The following is a 26852-nucleotide window of genomic DNA, read 5'->3' on the forward strand; positions in this document are numbered from 1 at the left end:
GTGGTAATTTCCAAGAATGTAATTTTTATAGCATATTTATTAGGCGCTTGCCCAAACTATTGCCGCCGCGTTTGTTTTATTCGTTTTGTCCTAAATATGGACGCCCTGTTATATTATAAGAAATAAAAAATAGTGCCGTGTGGTTCCCATCACCAATACAAAAAAGAATAGGACCACTCCATCTCTTTCCCATGGATGTCGTAAAAGGCGACTAAGGGATAGGCTTACAAACTTGGGATTCTTTTTTAGGCGATGGGCTAGCAACCTGTCACTATTCGAATCTCAATTCTATCATTAAGCCAAATAGCTGAACGTAGCCATTCAGTCTTTTCAAGACTGTTGGCTCTGTCTACCCCGCAAGGGATATAGACGTGACCATATGTATGTAAAAAAAAGTTCCACTTACCGGTTAGTTTATTATCCATATGTAACTCGGATGAAAATGAACAACTAAAATATTTATAAGACAAAAAGTTAATTTTGGACTTGTTTTAAACAACTCGTGTAAATATAACGTTATTTTGTATAAACGGTCTTTCTAAATGAGAAAAAAAACACATATATGTATATATGACATTTATTAATTAAACAAATTATCACAATAACGCCGCACTAGCGACAAGTTAATTATTACAATTATGATATTGTCCGAACTTTATTTCTTCTCATAGGCAATTATTTTTTGGATTAGGGAGTTTCTTTCTGTTCTTAAATTTCACTGTTTCTATTACATGTATTTGTTTTACTCCTTTTAATTCTTTTAAACTTAATAAAAAATTACCGTGACCCTGCTTAACAATATCCTCTGATTCAATTAACAAATTGAGCATTCCATATAATTTTTAGCATGAGTAGGTACATATTAATGATTGTATATCGATCCAATTACAATAAAAATGGCACATGATTATGCGATTGTACTATTGGACCCGGGGCCCCGTTCCTTAGCCGCTAACGGGGTACCTATACGCAAAGGCGAGATAGACACAATTGTACTAAAATATTAGGGTACATGCATATATCTCATCTTTTTACTCACGCGAAGTTTTTCTACAAAAGACAAATCTTATAAAACTAGTTTAACTTATTATAAATTCATCAGAAAAATAAAGATTATGCTTTATCTATATATTATCCTTTATAGGCGATTTTACAATGGTGTACGATTGTAAAAATATCACCTATTTTTGTTTGTTTGAATTATCAACAATATATTAAAAAAATAAAACTAGTGTATAATAATAAGAAATTACTCTTAACTTCCCCTACAGTGCTACTACTTAGGGCAATTTTTTTAATAGTCAGAAAAATACGTTCTTATAGATAAATTGCAATACGAAAAATTTGATATTAATCTTAGGAAAACATCGTTAGGAAACCTGCACGCACTTTCAGGCACCTAGATGTGTAACCATTGATCTTATACGTGATGTGGTTACCCTGTAAAGGTTGCGGAGGTACAGATGGGAGTGGTTTGATTAAAAACTTGACTCATCCAATTCAGGATCATGGTCAATAGTGGCGCACAACGGGCCCACCGAGGGGTTAGGAGGGTTTAACTCCAACCCAACACCAGGAGGACGAAGAGGTAATAGCAAAAAGGTCACTGACACTACTTTTGTTTTTGGTCCTATCTACAAAGGTTAACGATCGAATAATTTTTATACGAGTTAAACTATTTGCGGCGTAGTATAAATGTTGAGGAAAGGCGCGGCGGGTCCCTCTTGGAGCCAGTTGTCCGGGGAATACTGATTGTCCAGCTTCTCCACCACATGGAAGGTGTAGGCGTGCCGGCTGGTAGGCGAGCGGTTGTGGGCGCTCTTGTGGACCACGTTCCCGTGGATGAGGATGCAGGTTCCTGGAAAAGAAATATGAAATGGTTTTGGTCTACGAACCTTGCAAACTGGAAGGTCAGGTACACTGTTTAGGCTGAACCTTTTTTGGACGGACACCTCTATAACTATGACCTGCGGTTGGTCAGATAAACTATTAAAGCCAAGCTTTTCTCTCTTTTAAGCTCTAAATGGAGGAGAAGCTCTTTTTTATATTCAGAAATATGAACCCCATATCAATATATTATTAAAAGCAGTGCGTCAGTTTAAAATAAAATTAATTATTAATTTAATTTAAAACTACCTATGCCAATAATTTTGTGTTCATGCCTATCATAAGATAAATTAAAAAATAAACCTATTCCAGAGGTTAGCTTTCGATATCTCGTCACCTTATGGTTGACGCAAATGGGATCATACATACATACATAAAATCACGCCTCGTTCCCGGAGGGATAGGCAGAGACTACCTCTTTCCACTTGCCACGATCTCTGCATACTTCCTTCGCTTCATCCACATTCATAACTCTATTCATGCAAGCTCGGCGGTTTCGGGTACTTTTGACCATCAATCAAGATTTAACCTACGTTGACTTAAGTTACCTTTGCTAACTGGAACTGCTGTGAAACTAGATTCAGGGTACACAGCAGCGGGTCTATCGTACACGAGCGCTGGTTGAGCGTCCTTCTCCGGATTCCTCACGAGTCTCCGGTGAATACCAGACTTGTGGGAGCCGCGGGCCATCCACAGACACCCATTTTGGATGGTCGCGTCTTCGAGGGCGATCCAGAAGCCCACTGGAGGGATTGGTTCTGTGTGTAGGTAAGTAGCGTCTTGATGAGGAACAACTGAAATTTTAATTAAATCACTGAGTTGGCTCTTTATACTCCGTAAATGATAAAGGCGTGTAATGTATGTATTTAAAATAGAATTTAGTTTTACGATCTGAAACATATCTAAATAATCATCACTAATAACTGAATAAATAAAGTTAATTTGAACGGCACAATGCTTGCTGATAAGCATAATTTTCTTACTCTTCAATTAGTCGAAATGAAATTACAGTAATTAAAGGTTTGTTAATAATGTAATTAAATAACGTTTTTGAAAAAGATATAGCTTAAGAATAGGGCCACTCATATCGTTCCCATGGATTATGTAAAAGGCGACTAAGGGTAAGGTTAAGAAACTTGGGATTCGTAGGCGATGGGGGTAACAACGTGTCACTATTTGAATTTCGATTCCATCATTATACCATGCAGTTGAACGTGGCCTTGCAATATTAACAAGACTGTTGGCTCTGTCTACCCCGCAAGGGACATAGATAAAGACGTGATTATATTATATGTATGTACAGCTAATTTTATGAAAAATAATAAGCTTGTACAGTAAAATTTATACAAGTTGTAAGTTGATGTGAAATTTAGACATTCACGACGACTCATAACTCTTAACTAGCTCAAACATACAAGCATATATTTCACAGGCCGAACTGAAAGGGAGTTTTGCCCGTACATTTCAACCTATAACTAGTTCGGAACTTTCAATTGTGGGATTCAAGCGGTTCAGGATAGGAAACAGCTTTCTCTAACTCGCAAGCTTTCTCCGAAATGTCTGGAAAGCTCTTTGAAGGCAGCATCCGATGCAACTTCAACTTAACTTTACAAACTCGGCGAAATCGGTGTGGCTCTTAATTGAAAATTTCTTAGATTTCTAATCCATATCCATCCGTACATATAATAAAATTGTAACTGACCGATGTCTGTACTTGAAAGATATTGCCAAAAAATTGATATGGCGGATCAATCAAAAATTAATCGAAGCAAAACATTGTACTTTTTCTATCTGTTTGTACATATATTTTTACTCGCATCACGCGAAAACTCAGATGTGTTAGGCTTCCAACCAAACTTAACACTGGGATAAAACTGACTCCCTTTCAGCTGTTTTGTTTTGAGATTATCAGTGAATCGTCACTCAGATTTCGTTTTAAGAAGAACTTAGTCGCGGGAAGCATTAAGTGTATGTTATAGAAAATTTTAAATCAGCTTATCAACCAATGAGCCGGGAGATTGAAAAATCGCATTAAGAGATTGGAAATGATATTAAAAGGAAGACATGTTCTACTTAGAATTCTATTACTTCTCTATGGAAGGTTCTTTATAATTGTACCTCGTTTACAGCACTATACCTTTACTATAGGTAATATTTTTTTTTGTACGAAATATTACCTAGATATAGAAGGTACAGTATGAACGCAATATCGTGTCTTTTTTCTGACAGAACCATTTAAAATAACAAATTATGGCCATTTGAAAACCTCTGCTGCCCATAGGCTTTATCTAAAGGTTATTCATTCATATTCATTGATCGGTGGATCATCGGCATCACAGATGTTTTATTGGAAAATACTAGGATATACTTAGAAAAAGATGAATAAGACGCAACAAAATATAATGTACTTTTCTAAACAATGTAATGCGGCAAATAAAGATTTTTCTTTCTATCTTTTCAGCACTAACCTTCACCACCCAGTCTTGGGTTCTTGTATATATACATGCTCTGCACCACAGCTGGTTCTTTGAAGCCTAGTTGATGGCAGACGCTCTTTACTCGGTCACTGTATGTGTAGCAGCGGAAGATAGGATGAAGGAGATGCAATGCGTGCCCGACCTGGAATATTAACACTCCTTCAAAAAAGCAAGGCACGGAATTGTAATTAAAAATTTATTTTAAGAAGGCTTAGTATTTTTATGTTATTTCTACCCCCTTTTCTCTCGCATATTTGCGTGTTACCAGTTGTTCCTTCCGCTATTATGCTTCGGAGCCGGGTACACTACTTTCCCTCCCTTAGTTGGATTTGAAAACTTGTAAAATTAATGTCTATTCGTGGAAGTCGATAGCGATAAGGGGAGATAACAAATCATGTTTTTTCAAACAAATTCTTTTGATCACGAACAAAATTATGAGCTGACCATATTTAAATACTATATAAAAGAGACACTGATTATTAAAAAAATGCAAGTATTAAGAATATTGTTTGATTAAAACATAACTAAACCGCACGGTCTATGGATTTGTAATATGATGACATGTAGTTTCCTTACCTACACATACATACTCTAGAAACTAGGCTGTTAATTAACAATTTATTTTTAAATTATAAACAATACTAGCTATATTGTAATTCTGTAATTTGAAAAAAACTGCATCTATTATAGAGGTCATTTGTCATTTATGTCAATAAAATTTATTTACTCCGAAATTCCGCTTCATAACGGTCACAGGGTAAAGGGTCTGATTGCCACGTACAAAAGCGAACTCACCATTCGTTTAATTATGGTTTAATTACATTCTAGCGTTGACTGGGTGTACGCTATGTCAAAGCTTTGACATGTGAATTCATAACCGAAGTAAATATGCACACTAAATGAAATTTAGATTGCAGTTGGACGCTAGATATTTGATTTGAATGTTTGTAGAAACCTCTGTGTCTCTAATTATTTTAGGGTTTAATAATTCTCATAGAAGATTGCATTATAAACACCAGTGAATTTATAATGAAAACTTAAATACTTTAACGTAAAATTAACCTATCCTACGTTGCGATAGTAATGCTTCTAATAAAGTAGGTAATAATCTTAATTCCATACAGACCTACTAGTTTGGAAAAAAATTCAAGTTCAAGTTGGCAACATATTTTAGATATACTAAAAGATGTTACCAAATGTTGAAAACCCATAGTATCTACACATTAAAAAGTAGATGTGATAAGCATATAATCGTTTACATGCATAATAATTATGTTAAAAGTAACTTTCTTCTCACATAAAGAGCGCATTAATTTGCGAGAACATTACAACGTCAAATAAATGCAGTACTTACTTTGTGTAGTTACTAGGTACACAAATAGCGACAGTCTTAAATAACACAGTGAAAAGCTTTTCACCGGCAAACGTAAGTGCATAACTTTTTCATACTAAGGTGATAGTGATACTTAAAAAGGGGGGTACGGTGGGGGAAAAGGTGGCAGCTGTATCTAAAGACACACAAGGGCCCAGTTTCTAAGATTGCTTTTCTCGTATCTAGCTTTCATAAGAAAGAACCTAGGTATATTCTTATGTAAGTGATGGTAATGTAACGTTTTTTTTCGATTTCATATTTTTAATTCAGATTCCGTAGAAATTTTTTATCAGTCTTTTCAATAAGGAAAAGACACACCTTAATAAGTAAATTATAAAATAATTAAAGCATTTAATTTTTCATAGAAAACACAAAATTTACACTCTTTTAAACAGTGTGTAGTGCATTTATATATGTCGCAGAGAAATGCGGATATCAGAGATTTCACGAAATCCCTAGGTATACCACGAAATCACTGGTGCTGCTGCGAAGCTGGTGAATATTCTTATTTACGACGCCTTCTTACTAAAATAGTCAGTGAAATGTCGCGACATATATATACATACATACATACGTACATAGCAACACGGTGTATGTATATATATATACATACACCGTGATGCTTCTAAAGGAGACTACTCAAACTTAAAGCAACACGGACTTCTGACTCGGAACTCGTGAATCCTCTTTTGAATGAAATCAATTATTAGTTGCAACTAATTTTCAATTTTTTCAAGATATAATTTCTAACACATTACTAAGGCAAATAAAGAAATTATTATTATACTTGCCTTATTTAGAGATACGCTGGGGTCCACCTTGAATTTTCCATCCTCATCCAGCGCTTCTTCCTCAAAGAAAAACCTGATTTTGTCGTTGCTCGACAGGAAGTAATTATCCTTGAGTTGCTGTTAATGAAAAAAAAGTGATGAGGTTTTAAATTTTGGACGCCAATAAAAGTATTAAATTAAAAGTACCTATGACTGCACTTTGCTATCACTTATCAAATATAATAGACGATGGAGAGCACCCGGATATCTCTTTTCAACGTCTAAAACAATAATTAATTATGATAACGAACATCTATAAATAATTATCTACATATTTCATGCTAGCTTTAGTTATATTCTAAATATATTTATTTATATATTCTTTATTATACAAAGTACAATTTGTATAGCACAATAGGCGGACTTAATGCTAATTGCATTATCTTTATCTTCATTAGGTAATTAATCCTGCTATATATGTTCACAAATCCTTACTTTATATCAGTTTTTCCTTTGATTTCCTGAGTGCCGAATTAAGTTCAAATAAGTATGTACGTACATTATTTTTAAAAGCAAATAAACTTACCAATGTTAAAAGAAAATGAAACGACCCATTTCCTAAACCCTGGCTTAACACCGCGAACGGACCAGACCGAAACCTAGCGTATACGATTAGATAGTTAATTGAAACTAAAACTGATTTTCTGAAATCCCTTCGGGACCGGGTCTCGGAAAGTCGATACGGCAGACTCAATTTCAATTATTGGAACCTAAAAGCACTCTCGTCAGCCGGCCGCGCCACCAGCCAGTGTGAGATAATCACATCGTATTTAATTACAATGTGCGGAGCGGACTAGCCTAGTGGACTTTGCAAAATTCTGACGATGAAAAATTTAATCTACCTTCTCGCGTTAATCCCACACACGTTTTCACCTCTTCTCGGATTCAGGACAAACATCGGGACAAACACTATGAAATAATATTTTGAAAAATACAATTTGTGTTTTATACAAAGTAAGCATATTCAATGCAAATTAAATAAAGACTGAGTGAGCAACATACTGTTCTTTGCTCTGTGCTGTAAGCGCGTTAAAAATCCAAGTACCTAAGTAATAAATAATTGTGATACCGATCTTTGAAACTAACAGCTGAGAATGCAATCAGGAATGCCTTTTGTCTAGAAAGAGAGTATTAATATAAAAGGAATAGTTGGCATTATCTAAAACTAGGACGTTAGCAGGAATAGTTTAATCTGTCTTTATTATACAACGCTGCTCCAAAGAAGCATGTCTTAGAAAATAATTTAATAACGGTATAAATTGGCTACCGTCGCCTAGCGTCTGTAGTCGAATCGGTTAAGTGCCCAGTTAAAATACGTGATACACAGAAAGGCAGGTTCGAATCCCACTTCAGCCATGTACATTACATATGTACATATAGTCACGCCTATATCCTTAGAATCCTACATTAGTTTGAACACAAACCGATGTCCTTTCGGTGTGGAAAAACATCGCGAGGAAACCTGGGCATTCAGGAAACTGGATGTGTAACCATGATCGATTCAATACGGGTTAGGTTCCCCTGCAAGGGTTGCGGATATAAGTTGGGAGTCGCTTCGTGTAAAAACCAGACTTACCCAATCTAGGATACATAGTCATAGGCATATCCCAGGCTCCTCTCCAGAGTGGTGAGGATGCAATCAAGACTAAAGCCAGGAGAAAGAAGGTATTGATTGTCTAAAGGATATTGCTTTATTTTTTGGTGCAATTCTATATTTTATTCTGAAATAGATGAGTTGAGAGTAAAAGTTCAATTCAAATCATAGGTATTAATATAACAGATTGAATTTATTTCCACTTATCGCTTTACACACAGAAATATTTTCAATATTGTTGGGAAAAGCTTAGGCATGGTATGTATTAAGAGAAATAAATAAAATTCATACAAAATAAGCTTCTTAGTTCACAATAGATTGCTCGTGCTGTTTACTTGAAAGCATTTTCAATTTAATAAAAATGTAGTTGTAACATGCCTTTGTCTTCTTAGCTGACTCTCGATAAAATGCAAACTTATTTTCTCAAATATTTTTCTAAGTACCCACTTAGCAAGGCAAATGGAATTTTTATATTTACTTAATTTTACATCATAACATAAAGATATATTCATTGTCTTGTTTTAGTCGATAAATTTATTTATTTAATTAATTAATTTATAAATTTATTTATCGCCTAAAACAAGACAATGAAACTAGTGTTATGTTAGCTTGACTATTACTTACTTGACCGGGGTTTTAGAGTATGCATATTTTTTTTTAGAAAAGCTTTAGTAGATATATTTTTCTCATTCATATTAAACTAAAATTGCATATTTTAAAAAAAACCGGTTAAGTGCCAGTTGAACTCACGCACGATTAATTTTGTGCATGAGACCTCCTTAATTTTCGTTTTTTTTTTATATAATATCGTGGCAGCATGAAATATATTGTGAAAACTGTCTATCATGGTTTATGAGTTACAACTTGATAACGGACGCGAATGACAAACATTGGCACTCAACCGTGAAAAAAAAAAGCGTATGTTACTTCTGAAGGTTTTGGTATGTCTATGTGCCTTTAACACAGGTCTTGTTTATTCGTTCCTAACAAATAAACATATAAAAGAAAAAAAAACATAAATTCAAAACTTAAATTTTTTATGTCAATTGATAATTATTGTATATTTTCATTTCGTTCACAAAATTCTCATTACCTACCTGTCGTACCTGTATGGCATTATGTCGCATACATACATATAACGTCTGTCCCTTGCGGGTTAGACAATACCAAGAATCTTGAAAAGACGATTAAGTACATTATGGCGTAAGTATTATCAGTAAAAGGTTATTTGATTGGTAGTTTTCATATAATAGAAATCACAATCATTTAAGACAATACAATATTAATAATATTTGTGCTTCAAGCTATAGCCGACGTCTCGTATCCACCCAGTTTTCTGCGCAATTGTAAAGTTATCAAATACATCTTAGAATTTTGTATGAGCAACAATGTCGCGTTCACCAGTAGATTCATTTACCAGCTATAGTGTAATATTATTTCGAATACTATGGTAGTTTCAGTTGGATTCGTCCAGTGGTAGCGGACATCAAATTACTGCATGTACTGGAATTTATCCTCATACCTTTAGAGGTAGAACAGAATTGGTGACTGCTGAACGGTAATACGGAATGTTGATTTGCAAGAGATATTTGCCTCATACGGTCACAAAATGGAACAATTTCATATGAAGCTAGTATTGATGAAACCGCCTTGTTGAGGGTAGCAAAACAAAACTGTAGGTACAAGCTAGCTATAACTAAGCTGCATTGCATAATAGTCGTAGCACACACACACACATATCAACTCGGAAAGGAATTGTCACGTTATCGCATCGCCGTCAACCAGGCGGCAACGTAAGCGATACCTAGCGAGTCGTCTCGGTCACGGCTTATACGACTGAATTAAGGCTAGGCGGCACTATTAGTCCACTAGTTCGGTCTGTATCCAAACATCGTACGGGCGCATTATGTCCAATTCGCAAAATGTCCAATTCGCGATTGGTCCAGGCAATGGACCAGTTTAGAACTGGACCAATTGCGAACTGGACAATTGGACATTTTGCGAATTAGACAAAATGCGTCCAACCGCCAAATATGATGTGATGAAGCTAGGATACGGTGAGTCGAATGATAGCATACCATGAGACCTAAGTGTAGGAACGGCAAGTCAACCCCTCACCGTACCGCGATCGTAACTTTGTCTCGAGGTGAGGCGATTACGTCGCGATTCCCTATTGAACGGTGAACGGTAATGCGGAATATATGAGTTCCCCTAGTGAACGTTTCAGTGGGGACTTACATACAAAGAATACTGAACCGCTCGAGTTAATACGTTTGCGTTCCGTTTACGAGTTGATATGTGTGATACGAACATTAGAATTAATAATAGTAATCGTTAGTTACCTGTTTTCCTGTTTCCTTGGTGGAGAATACTGCCCTGTTTTCATCGTCTGGTATATTCTTAGCGAGTTCTTCACCAGCCGATTTTAACTCGTCACACTCGGCTGGTCGAAGGAATTCCTCCAGGATGACATATCCGTCGGTTTCCAACTGAAATATAAATGGTTTTAGTTGTTAATTTAGTATTTTTCCGAGAGAACCAGGGTCCCTAATGACATGATACACTGAATGAGATATATAAAAAGGAGGAAATAAGAAATAGGTGCCTGGGGTCCGGCTGTGATGACAGTGTTGGAGTGGGTAAATGAGGTTTACGTTATCAGGTATTTCTGGTTGACGACCACAGCTTTACAGGAGAATCCAGTAATTTAAAAGTCGACCATTCACTTGCCTGAATGAGAAAATTCCCTGCCGATCTAGTTAGCGATTAAACTAAAGGACGATACTCAGAAGAGATGTGTTGGTAGGTTATATGGCGCGGTAGAATATTAGTTGTACATATACATTCTCACTCTTTTATATTTGCGTATTACTGGTTGCACCCTGCACCGGTATACTCATGCACACATCATCACTGAATAAATAAAAGTTTTAACCAAAAAAAGAAAAACGAGTAAAATATATTTATCCTCCTTTGTAGCGAAATATTGAAAAACCAAGCAACGCTTCCAAAGTATTATAAAAGTATATTTTACAATTTCCCAAACAAACACTATTTTTGGTGTTTAAATAATATTTGCTGTACGGGAGCACAATACAAATAAATTGTGAATACCTCGAAAAGCTTTTTGTATACAAAGCCCTGTTGATGCAACTCTATACGTTGAATTTCCCGGTGTAGAATATTTCATGTTAACATGCAACGAAATATTAAATAAAGGAGCTCAAAGGGAAATTTAATTATTTTGGACGGCAAATATTCTGGCGTGTTTGAAATAACATTGAATTGCGACGCAATTTCGCTTGGGTGCAGCAAAGCTGTGTGATAGTATTAAAGTATTGTCTATATTAAATTGTAAAATAAGCATTACATAATGCAAATTAACGAAGTATCCAGGGACGATACCTGCCTACCTCTCTAGGAAACATGCGTGAATTTATGTATGCACATTACATAATATAAAGTTCCCTTTATAAGTCTCAAACAAGATAAGAAATAAATTACTAAGAGAGAAAATGCAAAAGTGAGTTTACGCTAGTAAATATATATATATTAGCTACTTAACCAATCTTTTTGAAATTTTGCGTATATATACATAAGAGTCTGTAGAGGGAAGGAATAGAGAAGAAGAATCTAAATTTCAAAAACTATAGTTCCCGTGGTATCTGCGAAAAATCTGTAAGTATGAAGCGAAGGAAGCATGCAGAGATCGTGGCAAGTGGAAAGATGTAGTCTTTGTCTACCCCTCCGGGAAAAAGACGGGATTTTATGTAGGTATGTATGTATATATGTATGAAGCGCGGCGAAACTACGAATAAATGCATGTTTTGAATACAGGCCAAACGCGTATCCGGCCACGCTTGAGGCTTGGCATAAAAAATAATAATTTTATCATCATTAAATTTTGTAGGGACCGTGGCAAGTTGAAAGACGTAATCTGCCTACCCCTCTGGGAAATAGACGAGTTTTGTATGTACGACGACACAAAGATACACAGCCTCGTATAATAAATTATACCCTTTATATTGAATTGACGGTAAAAGAGAAATGCAAAGCGACTCCTTTTAGAACTAAAATGTATTTCCGTTTGACTAACTTCCAGAATCGAGAACTCATACAAAGAGCGATTTAATCGCGATCTGCAAGCGAGTTCCGAGTTCTCCGCTTCAAGAGCTGGCTGTTTTCTTTAGAAATTAGTTTAAGTAAAGATGAATGCGCTGGAAATATGTTGTAGGAATTCTATTATGGAGTTTATGTACCTAGTTTTATTTACAAGGTTTTGCTTGGATCATCACTACTGCGATCACACTTAACTCAATTAAGTGATTTTTTATATTTACCATTGTAATTTTTAAGTGCTGTTGATTCTCAAATGAATAGGTAAGTAACGTCATTAATAATCTGTTACAACCCGGCCATTCATTGGTTTTTAGATATATAAGGTTGAGTTAGGTTGCATGTATGCAAATACCTCAATATTGCACTATTTGTCAGTACCCTTCTATACCTACAAATACTATAGAGAAAAAAATATAGTAAACAAATAAATACTAATGCTACAAAACTTTGATACAACATTTTTTCGTCTAACTTTAAAACTACAAAGAGAACCGTTTCATCATTCAGACATGTATACCATATACCTATTACTTTAAGTCTGGGAAAGTTCGAGATTTTAGAATAACTTTGCACTTTAGCAAAATAAAGTTTCTCATTCTTGTAAAATATAGTCCGGGGTTCGCTTATTATTATAATAACTTATAATGGTCAACATTAATGATTTATAACAATTGTATAGAATAGTAATAAGCAAAAACAAAATAATTCAGACTTATTTAAAAAAATAATTATAATATATTTTATTTTATAATAATCATAAGTGAAGTATTGATATTTAGTCATAGTTTAATGACGGCATCCTCACCCCACACGAAAGCGCTATTTCTGGCGCGACTATTTTTGTGGACTTATTTCAATGTTGCACTCAGCGGAGGGCCGCGTATCAATCAGTCAAAAATTCCATTCGTTTTACATCCCCACATTCGATAATTGGTCGCGCCACGAATCATCCCTTTCACAAACAATATAGAAGCGCCATATTTCAAATGTTTTAATCTCGTTAAACAAGTACACTCCATAATAATAAATTTCTTATATTCACATTGTTTGTATTTTAATAAGAATAATGCGTAAAATAAAAAAAATATATATTGAAAGAAATGAAATATACTATAACTAAAATTAAAATTTGCAGAGTGTAAGAAAGAGACAAACCAACAAGTGTGCCAGTGCTAGGTCACGGCCGCTACCACTTGCGTTCACATGCGAGCTATATTTGTAACAAACATACTATGATGTAATTTGTATCACAAGTTAACAGAAACGCCTATATATAAGTACCCATTTAATAAAATTAAAGTATTTAATTTTTTTTCTTTTTAGATCATGTAAATTCGCACAGCCATGATGTCTTTAATCGAACCAATTGTTAATATAGACACCTGCAACACATAATACGCTAAATGAGACATTATAATAAAAATACATAGATATAAAGAAAAAATATTTCTATAATTTCTATAATAATAAATAATTATACTACCCTAGAAATATATTTTTTCGACGTATGTACGAGTACCTTATACCCTATCTAGTAAGTACTTCACTTACATCATTGTCTTCTACTTGCTAATTGACAGCAGTTAAAGCTCCCAATTACTACGAGCATCACTGCTACGAAAAAGCTGGACTTAATTAGTGTACAGAGAGCTTTCATGCAGGGGCTTTATTAATAAGCTTTGATAACTGTGTAAACAAACAGTGTTAGTAGAAGGTTGTATTAGCATACCAATAATTCAAAGCCAGTACGATGTACGAGTTTATACTTGTACGAGTGTATTGATTGCCCAGCGGCACCGACTCGTCGAACTTGTAAATTATGCTTTGCTGAAGAGGAAAACAAATAGGGAACTGGTGCGGGTTGGGCTACGTATGAGCTCAGCCACACTGAATGGAATCAATTTAGAGATGCACTAGGTATATCTAGGTATCTTCAGGTTAGGTATGGCAACACTACAACTACAACCAGTAGGTGTGCAGTTTATTTATCAGAACTATATTTGACTACAACATCGTATCTATACTCTGAATCGAGGAGTTTAGACAAGTTGCAGAGGTAGTAGAGTAGAGTAGGAGCATTTTGGGAAAGGCCAAAACGTACGTACACTGATCAAATTATAAAGTTCAAGTGAAAGGTTCAAGTGAAATTATCGGAACACAAATTGTTCTTGGCATAACAAAATAACAAATATTATTTTCTAAGGAACAGCCACTTTCACATCTAGTTATTGATATTATAAGTACATTGACATTTGATAAAAATGATAACACCACACTAACGAGTGGTGATAATATGAGTAATGTATTCATTGTTATCTAGTCCTTAAATTTAACAAGAATTTACTATTAGTAAATCTAAATGAATGTACCTCGTAAATGTATCCTCCAAAGCTGTAAAGTTCTTATTTGCAATAAATCATATGGATCTGAGATGATCCTTAGCACTGTTACTTTTAGGGAGGTTTCATCTTTGTAATTTACATGTGTACTTCGTAATTCCTTGGATGAATAATTCTAACAATAAAATCTAACGTAATCAGTTGCAAGTTAGATTTTGTTCGCTCTGGCTGTTGATGTAACGCGTAATTGATGCAATTACAATAGCCTTTCCACATTATTCATCGATATGAGGAGGGGCGACCCGAAGCTGAATGATAAAATTTGAAGTACAGCCTTCGCCTTACTTTATCTTAATCTTTACTTTACTTAACTATCAAAGGAAGACGTGAATTGCTAGTATAAACTCTGATTAAGTTTAAACAAACCCACTTAGCTTAACTCTAGAGATCTGAAACTATAGAGATAATAAAACTGAAAACTTAGAACTTTACAACGAAATCCGCTCACTTCCATTCTATTGCACAGAACAGAGCTTACCTCTTAATTATGAGAAGAAGCAGTTTTAAGTACCTACTTATTGTAGATTTCTTAGGATCAAATATTTGGTTAGAAAATGTTAGCAGAATAAGTAATGCTTACGTGATTCCGCCAACTTTTACTAACTAAATAAATGGTCCTTAGAAACAATTTGAATAGTAGGTACCAATACCTACTATAAATTTTTAGTAGAGAATCTCTGTGGTTTCAAATGACAGTACCTTAATTTAGATCACGATATACTATCACATAAACACAATGTTTCACCACATTCTATTACTTCAGGCTTTATAATATTGTAGACATGGCTCTATTAGCAAATAGTTTCATAAGCTGGCTTAGTTTCGCAATTTTCTTGTACTTATTGGATAATTTGTAAGGATTCTTTTTCATTCCATTTTAATATCATAACAATAAGTCATGAAAATGAGATACTATAATAATGTTAAGAACTCAGTGTCGTCTAAAGAGATTGTATTTTTATTAAAGCCAAGAAAATAAGTATACTTGGCCTTCTAGGAAAATTCCAGGGTAATAAAAATTTCAAATATAATTACAGGGAAAGGTATTATGAAGCAGGAAAAAGACGACACAAATTGATAGCCGTGTTTTATTTAGGTGCTTAATATGGAACTAACATAAAAAAAGTAATTACATAATTTTAAAATTTTGAAAAACAAAACATTTAATTGTCATATTATGCCGTTTTTACATACTAATGAAGGCTTAGAATGATAAAGGCATGAAAATGGCATAATTGCAGTTGACGTCGACTCTTGAATATCTCATCTAGAATGAGCATCGAATCAGTTATGGAATAATAATGAATAAAATTTTGAATTTGTATGTTAAACCCATGATTAATGATCGCTTCAAAATAAATCAGTATTAGCGCGTGTGTATCATCAATTCTGTTTCGATTTTCTTTGTTTATATTATCGAAGTTCAGTTAAGGAAAATAAGGAACGATTGTGACTCTTATTTTGTATAAGCAGATCGTAAACTTTAGCTCTATTTTTATCTACGTACACGCATTGGCCCGTGAAACATTCCATAGCTACGAATGTATTGGAATTATATGATTACATATTTCATTGCGAGCTCTTCATTTCATGTTAACTTCTAGAAAGTATTTTATATGATGTACGAAAATGCTTTGAAGTCCTAGAGTCTAAGTTGATTAGCCATTCTTTCATTCATTTCATATAATCGTACTAAAAAAGTATGGAACGAGCATTCTTCGGTTTGTAATTTGTTAATGCATGTTTAAAATTTTAATAATTCGCTCAGATCTTGTAATCCTTATTGTCGTCATTTTGAGATATCATAGGTTATCGCTTCATTAATAAATGTTTCATAACTGTTAAACAATATTAAATTATAATTCAATGCTTAACTCATATCTTGAATCAATAGTCATTTAAGCAATCGTATACAACACAAACGTAGTCGTAGAATGTCAATTACAAGAAACTACCTCTAGTACTTCCCAAGCATAGAGCATTTATAACACATGCAGAATTTCAGCTGCCTTCACCCAGAAATGCTTTCTCTATATTGCAATCCGACCGAAGCGAGAGTTTGTGAGCGAGAGTTTTAGGTATACTAATAAATTCGCAATCTAGAATCTCCTTTGTTCATGGAATTTCTTTTAAGTAGCCGATCAATTGCTGAGGATTATATTCAAGTCTTCGCAAAATGAACTGAAAATTCCAATACGGATTCTTACGTCGAATATTTTTCTCATTAAAACAACAACGATGTCTGTAATCCTTTAAAAATAAGCTTCTTAGGAGCTTATTTGTTGCCTATTATCTAATATTTGAAATAAACAACGTATATCATAATTTCTTCAAATAATAAGCATAAATCATGTTTTTTTCTGAGCTCATTTTAGATTTTTACAAGGTACTCTCGTAACTTTAAGGATTGCACAATGCTGCTTTATGACATGTCAATGCGACATACATTACACGACTTTAATTTGCCACAACTAATACTCTGAATATGAAGGATTTTGGGAATTCTCATGTAAGCGAAATTCTGGGCAAAAGTCGTTACTTCAATTACAGTCAAAGAGTTCGTTTCTTATTTCAGGTCGGAATTCCATGCTCACTGTAGAAGCTCTAAGAAATTATTACAGGTAGGCTGTACTGGACATTCCGGTAATAAGACCAAACGTGCCGAGAGGCTACAGTTTATTAATTGTGTTTCAATCAACCAAATACTCGAAATAATCCGGGGTTTGAAATTCCGAATACAATTGCATCACAGCAAATATTGTATTGTGGAATACGGTGCACTGGTCAAACAAACCAATCATATTAACGATTAAAATTTTAACTGTGAATATAGATTAAGTCCTGTAGATGTCGAAAAATTATATTAAAGTACTCGTACAACTTTTTCTTCCTGGCGTTAATCGTAAAGTTTCTCGTTAAAGTAAAAGAATTTATCTTGAACGTCTTTTATTTGGACTAATGCTTTATCAAAATGCGAAGTCAATTACATGTTGTCTTTAGCAGACTTTAAAGAATAAACAGCTGAGAATATGACTAAAAGAGTTCATATACCATAATATTATACCTACCTAATAGAATAAATTACTTTAGGCACTCCACTGTACCTGGTGCGTCAATAGTTTCACGTCAATACACAACCCCAAAAGCTGTTTGCTGCAGACGAACAAAACATTAAATTACAAACCGAAGCCGCGGGCGAAAAGAGGTTTCCAATATTCAGTTATCTAGAAAAGTGGCGCATGTCAATGCTTTGTGTTTGTTGCTGTTTTCTAATAGCTGCAGGGAATTTTTTTTGGACTTTTTTCAAAAGCTTTTATTAGTTGTACGAGTACCTTTCTCGGATTCTGTACAGACGTGTATCCATTGCAAATTAAAATTGATCTAATTTCCTTTGTTCTGATCGCCTTTGAGCTGACTTTGTTGATCTTTATTGGACGAAAGTAAATATTAATGGTAAAGGAATAAATGGTTGGACAAAAAATATATATTCTTGAATAATCTCTCTTACCGCGGGCGGGTGACCTGGAGACCTGATGTACAGGTTTAACCTAGTTTAGGCCCAGTCTTCTCCTCAATATTATTTCATTTTAAAATGAAATTGTATAAGTAGTTGAATATAAGCTTATCTAATAATAAGAATATTAGCTTATCTTATCCTGGTATGGTGGCAATGAAAAAACAAGTATGTGCCAGTTGCTTCTCTCTCCATGCAGATTCTTAAAATCGATCTATGGGAATGAGAAAATATATGTTCATTATGCGATCTAGATGAAGACCCAGCTTTTCAGGTTTCAGAGCTCATGTTTCTGTGTACCCAGTAGAGGATACTCCGGTTGTGTAAAACATTTACATTAATTTAGGCGATGGGCTCGCAACCTGTCACTATTTGAATCTTAATTCTATCATTGAGCCAAACACCTAAACGTGGCCGATCAGTCTTTTCATGACTGCTGGCTATATCTACCCCGCAAGGGATATATACGTGATTATATGTATGTGTAACAGCTGAACGTGGCCTATCAGTCTTATTAAGACTGTTGGCTCTGTCTGCCCCGCAAGGGATATAGACGTGACTATATGTATGTGTAGTAGCTAAATGTGGCCTATCAGTCTTTTTAAAACTGTTGTCTCTGTCTGCCCCGCAAGGGATATAGACGTGATTATATGTATATGTAGCAGCTGAACGTGGCCTATCGGTCTTTTTAAAACTGTTGCCTCTGTCTGCCCCGCAAGGGATATAGACGTGATTATATATATATATATATATATATGTATATTATATGGGTATGTTAGTACTTTAACGATGTTCATGTGTAGAAGGTATACACATATGTATAGTGTTGTGTATAATTATTATTGCATTACCAATTTCCCCGAACTTCCCACTCCACATCAGCATACCCTATCATTGGTATATACTAGTTTGCGTCATACCTTTGACCAGCCAATCAGCATATTGATATATAAACTTATTCAAACAAATATCCTCCCACTTTGCAGTGAAGCGGAGAGATTTATAAATATGGAGAGTGTCCATTATATATTTTACTATTGATTCGACAAAAGAACTTTGTAAAAAAAAAATTAACTATATCACACAAAACTGTGCTGTGGTCCATATATTTTAAATAAATGTCGTAAAAGGCAACTAAGGGGAAGGCTAAGAAGTTTAGGATTCTTTTTGTAGGCGATGGGCATAAGCAACCTGTCTCTATTAGAATATCAATTCCATCATTTTCCACTACTAGTCATATTTTATAGCTCAACTTGGCTTTTCAGTCGTTTCAAGACTGTTGGCTTTGGCTACCCCGCAAAGGATATAAACATGTTTATATATACATGTATGAAACAATTTAATTTGCGCTCTTCATACGTATTATATAATGATAGAATTGAGATTCAAATAGTGACAGGTTGCTAGCCCACCGCCTAAAAAGACTCCCAAGTTTGTAAGCCTATCCCTTAGTCGCCTTTTACGACATCCATGGGAAAGAGATGGAATGGTCCTATTCTTTTTTGTATTGGTGCCGGTAACCCCACGGCATATTTTATTTAATATAAAGAAAAAGAGGGCCAAGGATTACGAGAGATCTGCAGGCAGTTCACTTTTGAAATTCTGAAGTGTATGCAGTTTCTATGACATGGATAAGTTAGAAGCAATCGCTTTCTCGTACCGGGGTTCGCACATCACAACTTCGGCGATGAACTGTAGAACAGACCGTTCTTCAGTTAAAGAACAAGCTTTTAGTGACTTTTAGTAATTTGTCTCTTTATCCAAGTGCGAGTTACAGACCATACCTCGGAGTTACTTTTTAAGTTAAATATTCATGAACAGTCTGAAACGCTTATGATATGCGAACCCCCCTACACGTGTGGGCTGACCGACCACCCTTTACACCACACCCGTTTGTAATTATAATCATGGCCGCTCAATTTGCTAGCCTATTCATTAATACGGCTGGCTTTAATCCACGTATTGGAAATGCGAAATTTATTTAATTGCATTAGCTTGTATGACCCACGATTTAGCATATGTTTTTGGAGGGTTTGATGTCTGTATCAAACCATAAAACATCGAGCTTAGAACTTATAGGCTGAGAATCGGGAAAATATTAATATAAGGGTTAACAAAGTACTAACAAAATGCCGTGAGGTGACGGGTGTAATGTTTATGAATGTAACGCTGAAGTGGCAGATCTATAAGTCCTTCATAAAGCTTGTCCTGTTTAATGGTTGTGAATTGTGGTCATTGCTAGAGTGGCACAAGCAGGAGCTTCAGCTGCATGGACAAAATGCAGGAGAGCCGCCTGCGCTGGTACGGTTGCGTTTTGTGAAAGCCTGTAGGCTATCACAGGTGGAAGGGGCAGGCCGAAGAAAACCTGGCTTGACGTCGTTATTTTTAACGTTATGCGTGCCAATGGTCCGATCGGAGAAAGTGGAAAGAACAATGCTGGAAAGCGGACCCCAAGCCCTTGAGGACTAAGGTTAAGGGTTGTACTCTCCACTACTAGGAAATTGCAAAGATGAAAGAGAGAGAGATACAAATTAACAAAAGGTAGACACTTGGCTGGACGGATTTGTGGAAACACGAAGTCCTGGTCATAAGCTCGTGGCCCTACAAAATGATAGAAGAAACCAAATAAATAACCTAAGATTTGAATATCCATTTTACTACTTCTACATTGTATTCACAATAAAATTCTTGCGTCTTGCGACTCTGACAGATAATTTAGTTTATCGCGGCCGGACTACTTGGCGATGGAAGTTGAGATTTGGGAAGTATGTTAACCTGTCATCCTGTGCAGATTAAGGGAATAAATTAAAAGGATAGGAGAGAAATCTCCGAAGTATAACTGGTACAAGAACTATTGAATTTATAACTTAGATATTTTTATAAGAACTAAGACTTGCTGAACCGAATTACAATCCAGGTTTATTATTATAGACCCAACACCTACTAACATGATAACTAGGTATATCCCTTGGTTTGTACTGTGAGAGACCGATTTTAATTGGTGCGGTCAAATGTCTCAGTATAATTAGTCTAGTAAATTAGTGCGTAGTCGATGTATCGAATATGGGAGGAGGTACTTAGAACAAAAATTGTGAGTATGCAAGTTTTGTGGCTGCCTACCCCTCCGATAAAAAGGCCAGATTATTATGTTTGTCTGTATTAACTCCTTCCAAGTGCAGAAGTTATAACGTACCCATACAAGTCATGCATGCATATAATCTCGCCTTAAGACTTGCATTGTCCAACCTACATGTTCAATATAAAATTTCATATCAATGGAACAACGGAATATACGTCTTGAGCTTCTAATAGGTAGGGACAATGAAGCTTAAGAAAAGCTATATAACAAGCTTTCTTAAGCTTCGCACAGGAATAGTTAAAAAAAAATCTCATGAGAACATACCCTTATCAGTAAATAAAGATCAGGTAAGATTCAGATAGTTACAGGATCTAAGACCGGATCATCTAAGAAGAATGCAAAGTATATTTGATTTGGAGATATTAAAAGAAGTAGTTGGTGACCTAATGAATATAGATGAAACTTTATGAAATTCATTAAATTACACAGGCTTAATATTTAAATACGAGCGAACTGGCGGCCGCAGGCTAGTAAGTATGTAATGAAATAAATATTAAATGATAAACGTTAAAATCATTTCAACAGTAAAAGGAATATTTAAGTATTGCCCAAAACTTCTTACATAAAAAAAATATTACAAGTAGTTCCCTAATAGATTTGCTGAAAATATTTGTTTGTTAATAATTATGAACATTACAATTGTTTATCTTCGTTAATTATAGATGTAATACCGGTGCCGGTCGTTATTTAAATGGATAAAAATGGCTACTTTAAACATTTAAAATTATTTTGGACCATAAAACAGTGTCTTTTTACTGCTCCAACGCATGCAACGCGATAAAATTTATATAACACGTCAATTCATCAATTTATAATTCATACTAAAGAAATACGCATACGCATGATAAACGGGTATTCCCCTATTTGGTGTAGTCGGGTTGAAGAGAATTAACAACTTCGCAGAAATATAATTTAAGTACTTTCGCCATAATAGAGCATAAAAACACACCAAAATAAGTTACGATAGTCCATATGTAACTGTGAATTATTTACCTGGTTAAGAAGAGAATTGTGCATGGTGCAGAAAGTAAGGGAAAACCGCCAGTCGTCCGTCAGCAAGAGAACACAACACACAACTGAAGCATTTTGAGAAGCTTATTCCGTACGTAGGCAGAATGCGTCATTCGACTAAATTCACCACTTCCATTAACGCTTCTCCACTTTAGGACTGCAGAGTGTGTCGTCTCCAGCCAGTAAACTACAGTGAAGTCGATGAAATCATCGCTGGATAACATATCTGCGCGCGCGCCGATGACGCAGAGGTCGGGGGCGAGTTTGACACCATCTGTGAGCAATTTACGTTTTTGCCGAACGAAAATGAACTCTATTACCACTAAGATGTTATGATTACTAATCCGGTAGTCATATTATATTTTTAAGTATTTTGTAAATAGATAGACGAATGTTTGGCGCTGAATTTCAGCGACTTTCAAAATAATCTTCGCTGAGGTTTACTTTTGTAATAGTAATATATTAAAAGCTTTTATCTCTTTTGGATTAGATGCTTATAAAAGAGATAGAGATGTTTACAAATATTTAGACCTGTCGCCTCCATGATACTAAAAGGAATATATAAATTGACCTTATGTCAGTTTGTAGTATAATCCTACTATCCTACTACTATTATAAAAAGTTTGTATGGATGTATGGATGTTTGTTACTCTTTCACGCAAAAACTACTGAACCGATTACCATGAAATTTGGTATGTAGGTAGCTGAAGACCCAGAATAACACATAGGCTACTTTTTATCCCAGAGTTCCCGCGGGATTGATAGGGTTTCCATGCGGACGAAGTCGCGGGCGGCCTCTAGTGTTATATAAGTTATAACCTACTTATCATCGTTGACTCAGGCGGGACTTCCCCTCAACATTTACTACGGTCACATTTCAAATTATCATGCTTTAGGATCAATTCGATCATTATGATATGGCTTGTGCAATAAAAAAATCTGTAAGTGTGATGCAATACATAGCTCGTTGTTGAAGAAAACGAAGTTAATTCAGTTCGGTTCTATTAAAGTTTTTGGTACACTTACACAACTACGGATTCCGAAATAATAAATGTTAATATTGAAATTATCCTATTCCATATGCCAAAAACCACATTGACGATTGTGTTCAAACGAACATAATTATACACAATTTTTCACTGCACTGTTCACTTTGAGAGTTATAGCATCCGATACATTTAACTGAAGTTCAATGATTTTAAAGTGATGTTTTATTCTAATCCAAAATATTGTACATTTTATAACCATGATCTAAATTTACTTGGTGACCTTAATATGTACATGTTACAATTTTTAGACCATTTCGTGTCTTTTCTATGACTGTCGTAAGAGGTGTTAAGTGTTAAAGCACTTTGTGTTTAACACAGTGATTAAACACTTTCAAATGCAACAATCATAATCTAAGCTATGCCATGTTTCCCTTGCCTTACGTAATTTTGATATCTCAGTCCTTTTTGTTATTCATTAGTCACACAAACACTGACAGTACTTACCTATTTTAAAATATATAGAGCTACACGTTTGTGTATGTTTCATACTAGTGTACCGTTTCTGCTTTTAGGAATCCCCCGGCGGGCCGCAGACCCCTAAATGCGGGGATTAGGTCCCCTGTGATAGTTACCAAAGTGCACCTTTGTCTTATTATATTCTAGGTTGGTGTCGGGCAAAAATAAATGCACAAACTGAATAACTGGTGTTAAAAAAGTAAATTTTCCTAACTTTGGATTGTACAAAATCAGTCAATGAAGTAGTTTTATGACGACCTTTTATTAATTACTTTTATAACATGATAATGACACTAATTTGTATCAATAACCTGCAGTTTCAGTCGCAATCAGCCTCTCAGAAGATCCATAAATAACCATTTCCACTCCATCAGGAGTTGGTCTGGGAAGAAAAATACTATGGATATAATAGAAGACGATATTTTTATGTACCTACTACACTTTGCACAAAATTAAGTAATTAAATGGTATTAATTACTTAATTAACACCGATAGGAGTAAGTATTCTTCAATGTACCTTTTGAGTAAAAACGACTTCAAAGAACACAAAAGCCATTATGCTAATTCTGAAGGCCCAAAGATCTTCTCTATATTTAAGAAGGTCTAAATATAGATTCAAAGAATTATATAATTTTTATAACAGATGTCTTTTTCATGACAGTTTCGAATAATATTTTAAATGAGATAAACGCAAAATTGAATGACTTCGTATCTTTGATGGTGGCAAAGGCACTGCAAATAAACCAAAGCCCCACTAAATGATTATCACCACCCTTAAGGCATTTAGTGAACCGGACTTATTCTTTGATGATTTGGTGATCAGGTCATTATTATTACGCGGAGTGACTGTATGTGTTTGTTGTGCATGATGTTCATAATAAGCTTGGTTAGGTTAACCAAGCTTATTATGGCTACACATATTGTCAATATATGCGGTTTTCCTCGGGTGAAAACAATGGCTTAATTGAGATTTGAGTCCGACTAAGTCTCGATTATGGGTCAAATTCGAAAACTAAAACTAGTTTACCGATAGCTGATAAATTAAGGAACTAAAACAATGTGTATTATACGCGGATATAAACTTTTAACGATCTTCCGCCCGTAAGCAAATCTTACAACGTCGATTTGGCCAACTAATGGATTCCCAATCAAGTTGAAACTTCTCGTGAATGTGGCAATAAGATGTAAGTATTATATTATCAAGAAATGGAACTGATCTAATAATGCAGGTAGCCGCAGAATTAACTGTAATGCAGTGGAGATATTTCTTTACTATAAAGGCTTGTTAGACGCTCGTTATTATTTCTGAAAAATCAGATATCCTTACCAAGCAATTTTCCAAAAACAAAACTAAAAAAAAATGAAAATTAAAATTCATACATCAAAGAAAAACCTGAACTTTTCGTTTAATTTACAGTTGCCAATTGAAAACTAACTAATTGCGGTATTCACATATACCTACTCGTATAATACCTACACTCTAGAAAATATAAGGTCAAACTCCTTTTTGACAACCATAGCAATTCTGTCTCACGTTGTTAGATATCTGCAGCTAACTGAATCTTGCAACGTCAATTTGACCAACTTATTGTTTTCCGATTACGTTGAAATTTTACGTGAATATGTCAATATAATGAAACTATTATATTATCAAGAAATGCAACTGATGTGATGAGGCAGGTGACCACAGTTTTAAATGTAATGCTGAAGCGATATTTTGTAATTATTTCTCGTTAGATACTTTCTCTTGAAGAGTAACATATCATTATTATTACAAAAATTCAAATGCAGTGTTTAATAAAAAATATAAACAATTATATTCAAAATTAAAAAAAATAATACAAAATTGTTTATTACTCAAAGCAAAGTAGGTATACCTACAGGAAGGATGTGATTGGAGTCTCATTTTAAGACCATAATTTATCAAGTATAATAACAGCATTCATTTGTCAAATTTTTGCTATTAAGTGAAATAAAGGTACTCACTTATTATACTATACACATATAAGAAAACTGTAAGTTTCAACTCTTTTTTCCACTACTGAAATTGTCTTCTATCATTTCCGATATCCGCGGCTTACTGCAACAATCTTGCAACTTCAATTTGATCAAATCATTGATTTCCAATCAAGTTGAAATACATTAATATGACAATAAGATTATAGTAAAATATTATCAAATAAAATACTGATCTGGTCATGAAGGGAGTGACAGTTATAACTTTAGTATAAAGGAAACACTTTGTTACTCTCGAAGCTTGATACTCGTAGACTTTGAACTTTTATCGGAAGAGCAAGATGCTCTTTAGGTATACTTGCTTTATAAAATATTAGTAAATAAATAAAAATTGACACAAAAAATTAGAAAATGAAAATCACCCATGCTTACGTTATATAGGGTTTCATAAGGTGAAATAAAGATACTAGCGTATTATACAATACACATAAAAAAGGGTTAAACTCCTTTTTGTCCATTATAATAATTTCTCTCCTACGAGAATCTTTGTCGATATCTGCGGCTAACTGAATCTTGCAACATCAATTTGACCAACTCACTGATTTCCAATCAAGTTGAAATTTTAGGTGAGTGGGACCATAGGATGATAGTATAATATTATCAAGAAACAAAACTGATCTGATGATGCAGGCAGGTGGTCACATTGATTGTACTTTATACTGAGGAGATACTTTGCTACTATCGAGGATTGTTATAAAATTATACTTTTTTCCTTAAAAGTAAAATATCTTTATTACTTTAAACGTTTTGTATAAAAAAAGTATACAAACTATTACATTAAGTCATTGGTAACTGAATGGATTTGTTAAACTTACTGTTGTTTAGTGAAATTAAGATACTTTTCTACATGCTATACATATATGCACACGTGAAAAAAGAATCTGGTTCTAAACCCCTTCTTGACCACAATTGAAATTATCTCGCACATTTCCCTGTATTTGTAGCTAACCTGAATCTTGCAACGTCAATTTTACCAACTTATAGAATGC

General features: G+C 34.5%; 1 protein-coding gene across 1 annotated transcript; it reads right to left on the minus strand.

The window, feature by feature from the left end:
- Positions 1–563: 563 nt before the first annotated feature.
- LOC106133958 (phytanoyl-CoA dioxygenase domain-containing protein 1) lies at positions 564–22484 on the minus strand. The gene is made up of 6 exons (XM_013333869.2): positions 22325–22484; positions 10503–10649; positions 6528–6644; positions 4356–4506; positions 2436–2681; positions 564–1858 (listed from the first exon to the last, which is right to left on the minus strand). The coding sequence occupies exons 1-6, from the start codon at positions 22346–22348 to the stop codon at positions 1671–1673; spliced, it is 873 nt and encodes a 290-aa protein (XP_013189323.1). The 5' UTR covers positions 22349–22484; the 3' UTR covers positions 564–1670.
- Positions 22485–26852: the final 4368 nt, after the last annotated feature.

This window comes from Amyelois transitella, chromosome Z (genome assembly GCF_032362555.1).
Source record: "Amyelois transitella isolate CPQ chromosome Z, ilAmyTran1.1, whole genome shotgun sequence".
In the NCBI taxonomy this organism is placed as follows: Eukaryota; Metazoa; Arthropoda; class Insecta; order Lepidoptera; family Pyralidae; genus Amyelois; species Amyelois transitella.

Excerpts from the sequence above, each read along its gene's own strand:
- LOC106133958 (XM_013333869.2), bottom strand. The coding sequence starts at position 22,348 with ATGCACAATTCTCTTCTTAACCAG. Across the intron at positions 6,645-10,502 it reads CCAAGGAAACAGGAAAACAG|CAACTCAAGGATAATTACTT; the intron begins GTAACTAACGAT and ends TTTCATTAACAG. Across the intron at positions 1,859-2,435 it reads AGCAGTTCCAGTTAGCAAAG|GAACCTGCATCCTCATCCAC; the intron begins GTAACTTAAGTC and ends TTTCTTTTCCAG.